This window comes from Pteronotus mesoamericanus, unplaced genomic scaffold (assembly GCF_021234165.1).
Source record: "Pteronotus mesoamericanus isolate MK-2021 breed Mesoamerican mustached bat unplaced genomic scaffold, CSHL_Meso_final contig_177, whole genome shotgun sequence".
NCBI classification, from domain to species: domain Eukaryota; kingdom Metazoa; phylum Chordata; class Mammalia; order Chiroptera; family Mormoopidae; genus Pteronotus; species Pteronotus mesoamericanus.
In genome coordinates this window covers 966,432-978,412 of record NW_026555073.1, presented here as the reverse complement: position 1 = coordinate 978,412, position 11,981 = coordinate 966,432, and the positions used below count along the sequence as shown (strand labels likewise).

The 11,981-nt window shown below is 44.1% G+C and overlaps 1 protein-coding gene across 1 annotated transcript; it reads left to right on the top strand.

The window, feature by feature from the left end:
* The first annotated feature begins 10,722 nt into the window (after window positions 1-10,722).
* On the top strand, window positions 10,723-11,178 carry LOC129065380 (ubiquitin-conjugating enzyme E2 D3-like). Its single transcript, XM_054566634.1, has one exon. It carries the CDS (start codon window positions 10,723-10,725, stop codon window positions 11,176-11,178), a length of 456 nt encoding a protein of 151 aa, XP_054422609.1.
* The last annotated feature ends 803 nt before the right edge of the window (window positions 11,179-11,981 follow it).

Below are 11,981 nucleotides of genomic sequence, written 5' to 3'. Positions count from 1 at the left end.
AAGGCAGAATATATATATTTTTAAGATGTAGTTTATTTTACTTTTAGAGAGGGGGAGGGAAGGAGAGAGGGAAACATCCATGCGCGGTTGCCTCTCTCACGCCCCCTGCTGGGGGCCTGGCCTGCAACCCAGGCCTGTGCCTGGACTGGGAATCGAACCGGCGACCCTTTGGTTTGCAGGCTGGTGCTCACTTCACTGAGCCACACTAGCCAGGGCAAGGCAGAATTCTCTCTTTCATACTATTTATTCAGGAAGGCAGCATGACTCAGGTGTTGGGAACATGACTGTAATTAGATAACAAAATATTGTAGATAGCAGTGTAGCCCTGAAAACAGTCAATAATATCGTGAAAACCATGTATGGACCTGGAGAAAACGACTCTGTAAAGTACACGATTTTATAATCGCTTTGCTGTCCACCTGAAACTAATACAGAATAACATTGAATGTAAACTGTAATTTCCAAAAAATGTGTGCCCTAAAATGAAGCCATCTAAAAGTCTATTTCTTCCCATTAGAGAATTTATTATTTTGCAGTTTGACCTTTAGTAGCTTTAAAATGCAAACCACTCGAGGTTTTATCAAAAATTGTAAAGGTAAAGAACACAAATAATTTTTAGAAAGATAGGACTTAAGTTAGGCCATGAATGGCCCACTTTCTTCCACCCTTTAAAAATACTCACTGTGAGTCCATATGCTCTTCGATGGTTCCTCCCCATATTAATCAAACACTAAGATATAGGGGACTTCACAGAAGAAAGTGCCTGAGCATTAAATGCCATTTGCATGCTGCTCACCTTTCGATTCCAGAGGATCAAAGGTGCCTTGTGCAGCAGTCTTTTGTGAATGAGAATAAGGCCTTGAATAAAGTGCTCAGTCTAGTTTAGATTTCATCACAGAATCCCCAGTGGTTGCATGGGCCTCCCACACCTCAGGAAATGGATCAAGGGGGCATCTGCCGATGTTTTAAGGAAAAAATATTTCTCCGAACTTAAGCTAAATGCCACGTAGTCTCTGTCATGCATATCAAACAGAACAGCCATTGCGAAGCAGCCACTTCTCGTTAGCAAAGGATCATTCATTTATGAGATTTCTAAAAGTTCAAGGCACTTAGGTTGTTTATACTGCTCTCTTCCTCTTGTTAATCATCCCCTATTGAACCTGCCGAAAGAAACAAGTTCAATGTTTTCTTTCCAGTTATCTAAAACTAATAATATTTGTACATTTGAAGTCACTGGAGACAACAGTCTTCAGCATTCTAAGTCTTTAATAGCACATTTCATAAGTGTGAAAATCAAATACATGGGTAATTAGGGAAACAGTTTTTCCTCATATCTCAATCATCCTATTAACTTTTATTTTAAGTAAAAATGTATATATTGAATGAGGGCAAGCTACTATTCAGAAAATAAGAGGAAATAAAAGATTTTCTTCAAATGTTACTTACAACTTTATCATCAAGATTTTCTTGATTTTCATGTTTTCGGTCACTACACATTTATACATTTTCTGATCCGTTCATCTTCTGTACATTTGCGGTCTTAAATACTTGAGCCAGAGATGACATTTAATATTCCCTTTATTGTTCTTAGCCCTTTTATTATCAAAATTCCTGCTATCCCTTCAAGGGAGAACAAAAAGGGGGGAGGTTTGAATGGCAGAGTAATGTTTGTCATAGTCCCTCCTATGAAATAATACAAAAAAGATAGCAGAAAGGACGGGCTACAGATGGAAAGATTTCAAGTTTTTGTTTCCACTTTGGCGTTCGTTCTGTGCGTGCAGGTACACAATGAAACCTCTGGGCCTGCACAGTTCCATCAGGAATGACTGTGTTTACCGGCTTCTTGTTTGCCTGGGTGGTGGTAGAGCTGAAACTGCTGATGGCTAGTCCATGGGATTAACAATTTGTACCAGGAACAAAAAGGCCAAGAGCTGTTTGGATAACTAGTATTATTTTCGTTATTTTAAATCCAAATCCATATGAAATGATGAGCTAGAAAAGCAGTAAAGAGCAGGGAATAAAATAGCAGAAAGTATCCATGAATCAACCTTCTATATTTGGACAGAGGTCGATGGTATTATTTGAAAGTGCACGTCTGCTTTTTGGGCAAGCTCCCGTCCTATATTCTAGGATGTTGTGAGTGTTCACAAAGATGTAGTTGATATTATGAGATTGGACTATGAATGGCTCAATATATAATCAAGGAAGGAGGCTACAGGATTATAAAGACTTGTACTGATCCTATATATCTTGAAAATATATCTATTATTATGTTCCTCTAGCAGCTACAAGGCTTCAATTACCCACAGAGGTGGGGGGTCTTGAAAACAACATAAATGTGATGAGAGATAAAACATTTTGGAAAAAAAATTACCAAGAGCACCGACACCTATGTAAGGTGATATGTGGCCTGCTTTTCCTCTCTTTTAAACAAATTACATTCTGCTGGAAATAAGATCTTTCTTCCCTCTGGAAGCAGAGGTTAGGTTTCAGTTCTAGAATTCTCTATTATTATCTTGGAATTAAACAGTGTCTTTCCCCAAAAGGATTTAGGTTACTTGTTTCTGCTTTTCGAAAAGTCCTGAGGAAGCATTTCTTTAAGGGACCCTCACAATCTGTCATCCCCATAGGGAGAAAAGAGACACAAATTTGGTCTACTTCCCTATGCCTTGTTTTTCATACGTACGCCTTGGAGCCGAGCACGAAACCGTACGCCTTGGAGCCGAGCACGAAACCGCATTACACCCGACTCAGCAGTCACACAATTATTTAACCAATTACTTTTCAATGTTATATTTTGGAGCTTTTGTTTCTCACTGATCTCCGCTCTGCTTTGACTAAGAGTTGGAAGGAAAGAAAATCAAAGATGATTTAAAAAAGAAAATTTTTTTTAAGATTTTATTTTTAGAGAGGGGAGGGAGAAAGAGATGGAGAGAAACATCCATGTGTAGTTGCCTCTCGCGCGCCCCCTACTGGGGACCCGGCCCGCCACCCAGGTATGCGCCCTGACTGGGAATCAACCGGGGACCCTTTGATTCGCAAGCCAACACTCAGTCCACTGAGTCATACCAAGCAGGGCAAAAACAGATGATTTTGTACTTTGTTAATAGTTTAAAAAATCCTAAATGCATGTTATGGACCAGAGAGACATCCAAGGTTCTGTTTCATTCTGTTCTCTAATGATGAGACCCAAATCTTTATAGGCAAGTTGGCCTGTAAAAGGGAGACGAAAAAGCAGGCTTCAGGGGACTTGCAATATGGATCAGTCGCGGTGCCTTATGTCCAACGGAATAAGGCGTCCGTGCTCGCCTTAGTACGTGAAGTATTCCCATCATTAGACAACATCATTGACATAGGCTTTCAAAAAAATAGAGAGGCATTTCTGTAGTAATTAAAGTGTATAGTTGAAAGCACAGAACAATGGCATCTTTCCTTTATTTTTTATTGTTTACCCTATTAAAGGTGTCCCAACTCCCCCCCCCCCCCCCCCCCGTGCACACGCCCACCCAGCACCGCCTCCCCAGATCCTGAATATACACAGTGGGGCAAAAGCAGGTTTACAGTTGTTAACAGAAATAATACAGTGATTAATAAATAACAATCTAATAATAAACTCTGTTTTGTGTCCTCACACTATAAACCTATTTTGCCATCCCCTGTATATATGTATATATGTATATATATACACACACACATATACACACATGCTCCTTGCCCTGGTAATTCAGTCTCTTATGTCCTCATTATAGACCATAAAGAATATATGCACACAGGGTCTGGCACAAATAATACCCTTTTTTAATTACAAAATCTTTTATTATAAAATTGTAAGCATGTAATTCCGTAACATAACAGTATCACACTGCAGCACACCATCTGACATTTTAGGTGAAATGTTCAAATGAAAACTATAAATTATGACACCCACGTTATCACCCTACCAACCACACTTAAGCAGGCCTTACTTCTGCCGGACCCTGTAGATTAAAATCATGATAGAGACTGTGCGTTTATTTTTAACCTAAAACTATGCTGAAATTATAAGGTGATCATGCAGAGAAGAAATGGCTACTAGACAGTTGATATTTTCACTCTATGTATTTCTCTAAAGTTTAATACCCCGGTAGAGATTGAAAAAGGGGTTTTAACTCCAGCTCCTCGCTTTCCCCAAGTCCCCTACCATGAGTAATGAATCCCAGGATTTTTGCTGTTATTTTTACAACTGTAGCATTCTGTGTTTTTTTTGGGGGGGCGGTGGTATGGAGAGTTGCTGCTTATAGCAAATTAACATTTTCATTCCTAAGATTAGCCTTTTACTCAAAAGATTTTTTACATGACAACAATAATAGATTCTGCCTTTTCTATAGTGAAAACTTCTAGAATATTGTATTGCTGATTTTTAAAGATGTACAATGTACAGGGAGACAATGTACAATTCTTCGTTTGGCTTTCAATGAGACTAATGAAGAACATTACAGTGATAAACTGCTCCAAGAAATCCATCACAAAATCTGTGCCCTTTTTGTTATATACCAGCGACATCTTGAAAAATAGTGACAAGGTTACAGTTTCCCAGAGTCCTTTTCTCCTCGAGAATTGGAAGCACGCCCCGCAACGTAATGAACAACAACAAAACATTCAAGTCTTAAACAGTCGCCGTGGGACCTGCAGCTTCTGAGCCCTCACTGTCTGAGCTGGCGACAGATTAAGTGGCTGCGGAGCTGGGGACTGCCACATTGGTATAGTTTCAGGAGAGAGCACAGTGCAGCTGGTACGGTAAAGAGCAAACAAGGAGAGATGGAGCTTGGTGGTCAGGGAACAGGCCCAAGCAGGTAGTTTGCAAAAACACTGCTTCAGGCAGTTTCTCTCCTAAGGTCAGCCTGTTCTTGGGAGGGACATCAAAGGGCGATAAAAAGAAAGCCAGAAGTGTACCAAAGAAATATTTATAAAGAACTCATGTGACTCCACACCAGGAAGACAAATAACCTAATTAACAATTGGGCAAAGGACCTGAACAGACACTTTTCCAAGGAGGACATACACAGGGCCCAGAGACATAGGAAAGGATGCTCGCCGTCACTAGCCATCAGAGAGATGCAGATTAAAACCACAGTGAGATACCACCTCGCACCGGTCAGAATGGCCATCATAAACAGATCCACAAACAACAGGCGCTGGCGAGGCTGTGGAGAAGAGGGAACCCGCGTGCACTGTGGGTGGGAATGCAGACTGGCGGAGCCACTGTGGAAGGCAGTGCGGCGTTTCCTCAAAATGCTAAAAATGGAACTGCCTTTTGACCCAGTGATTCCACTGCTGGGATTGTATCCTAAGAATCCTGAAACACCAAGTCAAAAGAACCTGTGCATCCCTATGTTCGTAGCAGTGTTATTGACAGTAGCCAAGGGCGGGAAGCAGCCTAAGTGCCCACCAGGAAATGAGGGATCACAAAGCTGTGGTCCATTTGCACAGTGGAGTACGACACAGCAGAAAGAAAGAAGGACATGCTGCTACCTTTTGGAACAGCATGGATGGAACTGGAGAGCGTTATGCTCAGTGAAATAAGCCAGGCGGGGGAAGAGAAACGCCATATAATCTCACCTATAAGAGGAACCTAATGAACAAAATAAACTAATAAAATAGAACCAGAGACATGGAAAGAACACACTGAGAGTGACCGGGGGGAGGGGGAAGGAGGACAATGGGGGAAAGAAGGGGAGGGGTCTAGTCAAAGCACACACGTGAATGACCCACGGACACGGCCAACAGTGCGGGGCTGACGGCGGGAGTTGGGGGAAAACTGGGGCAACTGTAACTGAATAACAATAAAAAACATCTTAATAAAAGGTACATGAAATAATAGTCATCAAAATGTTCTCGGTAGCCTTCAGGTAATTACCCAGCAGTGGAAGAGCAGTGTATACAGATGCTGAATCATGTTGTACACTGAAACTTACATAATGTTATAGACCAATGTGACCTCAATGTAAAAACAAAGAAACATTTAAAGAATCCTACTCAGTTTTTGAAAAGTCCTAGCCATTTCTTTTGTCCATTCATTATTTTATCAATTGCTTTAAAAACGTATGTGTAACTGCTACATGCTGTCACCGCTGACAGGAGAGGAAAGAATATATGGATAAATATATTGATAATAAATTTACTGCTCATATGAGAGTAAAGAATACTTTCAGGGACAGCGTGGAAACAAAACATGTCATCAAGTCAATGAAATGACTTCCAGGTGTGGATTATGCATCAGGAAGGAATCCATCCAGGCAATAGAGAACGGGAGTAAAGATCTTTTACTTTGAGTAGTTAGAAAACGCCCGTCTGAAGATATGACTTGTAGCTGAGACTTGAAGGATAAGATGGAACTAGCTGGATGCAGCACGGACAAGAGAGTAAGATAATGCTAAGTGTCATTTGTCAGTCTCGATTATGTCGTCACAGGATACAAGCCAAAAATTCCTATGTTCCGGTGCTCTCTATACTTTTGAGTCACTTCTCTTTTTGAGAATGCGATGCACGTTCTGGACGCTCAAGATAAGCGCGTATTGAAATACGCCTACATGTTTTGCTGATTTCTAACACGAATACAGAAATACGATATCCCAGGTCACCAGTTGTTATGGACTGGCTATCTGCGTCCCCCCAAAGTCCCTATGTTGAGACTCTAACCCTCAATGCGATGGTATTTGGTGATGGGAAGTAGCCCCGGTAGATAATGACGAGGCCTTGGTCCAATGGGATCATTGCCCTTTTAAGAACAGACACAGGACAGCTTGGGGGGGGGGGCGGGGCGGGGCGGGGCGGGGCAGGGCGCGCGTGCCTGCTTGCGTGCGTGCGTGCGTGCGTGCGTGTGTGTGTGTGTTGTACTGCAGACATCAGTCCATGGGATTTTTGCTACAGCAGCCTCAGCTGACTGATCACACCAGTCAAGCTTTCTAGTAGAAGCAGCTTAGGGAAAGAGAGAGAATGCGTTCCAAGTATAATTTGTCACTTTAAAATAGTGAGGACTAGGGTCCCTGGCTGGTGTGGCTCAGTGGATGGAGCGCCAGCCTGCAAACCAAAGGGTCATGGGATCGATTCCCAGTCAGGGCACAGGCCTGGGTTGAGGGTCAGGCCCCCAGTAGCAGGTGCACGAGAGGCAACCACGCATTGAAGATTCTCTCCCTGTCTCCCTCCCTTCCTCTCTAAAAATAAATAAAAAAATAATCTTTAAAAAAATATTGAGGGCTAGTACATAGCCTTTCAAAAATTACCTGTGTTGCTACCTCTATTATATTGATGTTGCTATTTAGAAACCATCAAAAAATCACCTTTATAGCTAAGAAACCCTGGGAATATATTTTTGAACGGCCCATTTCAGAGTCTACACTATTTTCTAAATGCACGTTCCTTTGCTTGTTTTCCCCATTCCATGAGTAGGCTATATTGTACCTCTCTTACCCTCATTAACTAAAGATATTTGAACCACAATGACAAATGACTATTTTCCCCCATTTGTACCTTCAATTCCCACGATTCCCTGTCTATTCCAGTGCTATTTACTCCGCCTAGATTGTATTTCCCTCCATTCTCTACTTGGAGAATTGTACTTATTGTTGAAAGTCCAGCAAATGCTGACTTCGGTGTGAGACCTTCCTTAGGCCCACTCACAATTCAGTTACCGTTTCTTTATATTTCCACAGTAACTTAATTATTCCTCTGGTGTAGAACCAACATTAGGGCTTCAGTTTACGGCAATTTGAGTTTCCTTCACTATACTGTAAACATTTTATTTTTTTCAACCCCCAGAGGATACAATAATGCGTTGTAATGAAGTGATTAATAATAAATGCTTGGTGAATCAATGTACATATGTACATATGGACGAAGGAATAAATTACATATAAGCTACTGAAAACAATAAATGTCCATGGACAATTCAAGTTTCCTTTTCCTATTTTTCGTCAATTTATGCTTGAATTCTTTAAAACATCAGGTTTTTTGTTTATAATCAATGAGACATTGCTCTCCATTAATTAGTGTCTAAAAAGTAGCTTCTTACCTTTCATATCCTAGGTGCAGGTAACTGTTTTAATAAGCATAATTCGTTTCATTTTAGGGGGAGGAAGTAGACAATGATGATTATTTGCAGGGTCCCGTTGAAATGTAATTCCCACTTAAAGACTTTTTTTTCTAAAAAAAAATCCTATCATTTGTCTACTCTCACTGTCTTGGCCATATATGTTACAAATACAACAAAATTAGGTAAATAAAACTGAAGTCTATAAGTCGGGAATGAAACTTTACATCTTTAAGGGAATTTAGAGGCTTCAACTTTCACAATTAGCTGACATTTTCTACTTGCTGTGTTTGGTATATGCAGTAAGTCAGTATACAATTTTTTTTTTTAACAGCTACTATTCCCAGAACATTATGTATAGAATGGTTTAAACCTCTCTCACTTAAATCTATTTAGCTTCGTCGTTTGATCATCAATCAGTCAAGGAGGGTCCATCAGGTAATTCTGGGATGCAAACAAGGTTGTACTGGGCAGTGGAATGAGACTACCAACTCCTACTAGTCTCTGAATAATTAACATCATCATATGACGAATATAAAAGTCCTCAACAGATGACTTGCCGTATGGTTTTGCCTTCTTCTGCAATGAATAATGTCCATATGATTGATCAAAAGTCAAGAAGAAGTTCATATTTACTCAACTCTCACTAAATGAGGGATACGCAATTTTATAACGATAGTGTTATAAAGGAACCAGGAATGTGCATGGCCATCCTTTTGTATGTATTTTATTAGCTACACCGTGTTCAGGCGACATGACTTTTTAACAAAATATATTAGCTTTTAATAAATTATCTATAATGGTGGTAGTTACAGTTTAATTAGGCGGAGCCTTATCACTGCTCTGACTAATAAAGTCTTAAGAACCATTTCAAATATTCATTAAATGTTAAAATGAAATCTGTTTTTTGAGTGAGAAGCTGTTGAGTGGCCAGGAGCAATAAGGAAAACAAAGTAGTAATTGTTTTTTTTTCTTCCAGTGTTGCTGGTTATATATTTTTTTGCTTGGTTGTTTTGTTGAAGATGGTCCACTTACAGGTGAGATCATGTAGTATTTGAGGGGGAAAAAAAACCAACGGGACAGTTCCCAGAAGGGAGGAGGGAGGCAGTAATGGGGAAAAGAAGGGGAAGGGGCAAGTCAAGGAGCGTATGTAAAGGGCCCATGGGGAAGCATAGGTCTCGTCATTTTTTTTTAACAGGTAACAGATTAAGTCCACCTCTTTTAACAACTAAAAAAAATCCAGAAAACAAATGCATGAGACAATGGCTCTGGAGACACTGGACATCAGGCAACAACGGACTAAACTTGTTAGAGATGGGAAACAAAAGAAGCGAAGGCCCGGGAATGCTGAGCAGGGGACAGACCGCAGCCGAGGCCTGAGAGCCGACAGGACAGAGTAGGAGAGACGGAGCTGTGCATTGAAGGGACCTCCTCTCCAATGTTCATTTGGGCACCATATTACTGTTTTTATTTATTCTTGATTTCTTTATATATTTTTGAGTGTGTCTCTTTGTATACTTTTCAGAGTGGTTGCTCTGGTTATTGTAATAATACTTCGCCGTAGAAAAAAGGAAATCTTACCCTTTGCAACAGCATGGGTGGACCTGAAGAACATGATGCTCAGTGAAATAAGCCGGTCCGAGAAAGGCAAATAATGTATGATCTCAATCGTATGTGGAAGCTAATGAACAGACTGAAGTAACGAGCAAAAGAGGGGCAGACTCATACAGGGAGAGCAGATGACAGCTAGTGGGGGTGATGGGGTGGAGGGACTGAGCAGAAAGGAAGAAGGACTCATGGGCACGGACAGCAGCGTGGGGAGTGCTGGGGGGGGCGCGTATAAGGGGACTACATGGCGGTGGGAAAATCCAGTAAAGATGACATTTTTAAAAAAAGGAGTAAAATTGTAAGAAGTAACAACTATTAGGGAACTTGACTTACCAGAGCTGTGCATCTGATTTAGGTCAAGGCCCTGTTCAGTCCTTCCCTGCCCGCCCCCCATGGTTCCTCCCGCCCACGCGGCCCCACTCCCAACCCTGGGTCTTCCCCGCCATTCCCCCCATTGCCCTCCATGGTCCCTCCCACTCGCCCCCCCTTCTGATCCATGGTCCCTCCCACCCTCCACCCCCCTCATTCAGGCCCCGCCCCTGCCACCCACGTGCTGATGGCATCCGCGGCCCTGTGACATCACATAACGGCTCCCCTCCCGTCTCCAGGCAACCACTGTGTACCGCAGAGCCGAGGGCGGAGGCAGGCGGCCGGCAGGAGCTGTTGATCGTGTCCGGAGACAGCGGTGCCTACAGCCAGCGCGGCCTTGGGGCTCAGGCTCTGAGCGGCAGAGGCTCCAGGCGACGACAAGTGCCAGGTGCAGCGAGCGGCGGCGGAGCCCGCGATGGAGGAGCCAGGGACCAGCGGGGCACTGGTGAGCGGCGGCCCCTCAGGTCCAGCCGGGTCCCCAGGGGTCCCTTCCTCCTCCCCCGCCCCCGGCCCTGTCCCCCGACACCCCCCTCGCACCCGCAGCCTGCCTTCAGCCTCCTGACCCACCGACCTGGGGGGCGGCTGCCTCTCTAACCCACGCCCGCCCTCCCCCACGGGTCCCCTTGTCCCGTGGTCCCCCTTGTCCCTTGCAGGACGCCCTGACATGGCCCACTCCCATGGACCAGTCCAACGCTCTAAAGCGCCTGGAGAGGGAACTGAAGGACATCAGCAAGGACCCCCCTCCCCTGTGCTCGGCAGGGCCGGTGGACAAGGATCCGTTCACTTGGAAGGGCATCATCATGGGCGCGGAGGACAGTCCCTACGAGGGGGGGGTCTTCTCCCTAAACATACACTTCCCATACGATTACCCCTTTAACCCCCCTTGCATTTACTTCACCACCCGGATCTACCACCCCAACATCAACAGACAAGGGTCTATCTCTCTAGATATTCTCGGGTCCGAATGGTCCCCTGCAGTCTCCATATCCAAAGTCCTGATATCTATAAGCTCAATGTTATGTAACCCCAACCTCGCTGACCCCTTAGTCCCATCCATTGCGAAAATGTACTTAAAGGATAGGGACACCTATAATATGATGGCCCGAGCCTGGACCAGGAAATATGCCATGTGAATGAAAAGTAAATGATCAGCCATCATCATAATAAAACATGTCATTGTTGAATCGGTTGTCTTTTCACTGCTCTCTGGGAAGCGACGTTTCCCCATCTTTCTGGGCACACGGTGCACATCTGCCACATGAGGGCATGTGGGGGGGGAGGCATGGGGTGGGGCCAGGTTGGGGGAGGGGGGCATGGGGTGGGGCCAGGTAGGGGGAGGGGGGGCATGGGGTGGGGCCAGGTAGGGGGAGGGGGCATGGGGCGGGGCCAGGTTGGGGGAGGGGGGAGGCAGGGGTGGGGCCAGGTTGGGGGAGGGGGAGGCAGGGGGTGGGGCCAGGTTGGGGGAGGGGGAGGCATGGCGTGGAGCCAGGTTAGGGGATCGGTGAGTGTGAGAGAGACCAGTTTTAGCCAACATTTCACTAAAAGCCTGCTGCCCGGATTCAGGAAGGGAAAGCAATAACCGGGGGGCGGTGTGTGTAGGGTGAGCCCTTTAGAGCGGACGATGGTGAGGAAAAACCGGGTGAAGATTAGAGAGCTTATCAGGTACCTATTTTATTCGGAAGAACCTGTGTCTTCAGCTGTTTTGTTTTGTTTTTGACCCAGATTCATATTAACCCATCTCCTTTGAGGTCTAAATTTACTTGGACAAACACTAAGTGGACGAGAAGTTGTTAGAAAACAAAACGATGTGTTCTGTTCCCAGAATCCCCCCGCCTCCCACTCCGCAGCCCGCCCCTTTGGAGCAGTCGGCCCCCTGCGCACCGTGCGCTGTGCCCCGCTTCCCAGGACACCCCTGTTTACAGGAGCTGATCCTTAC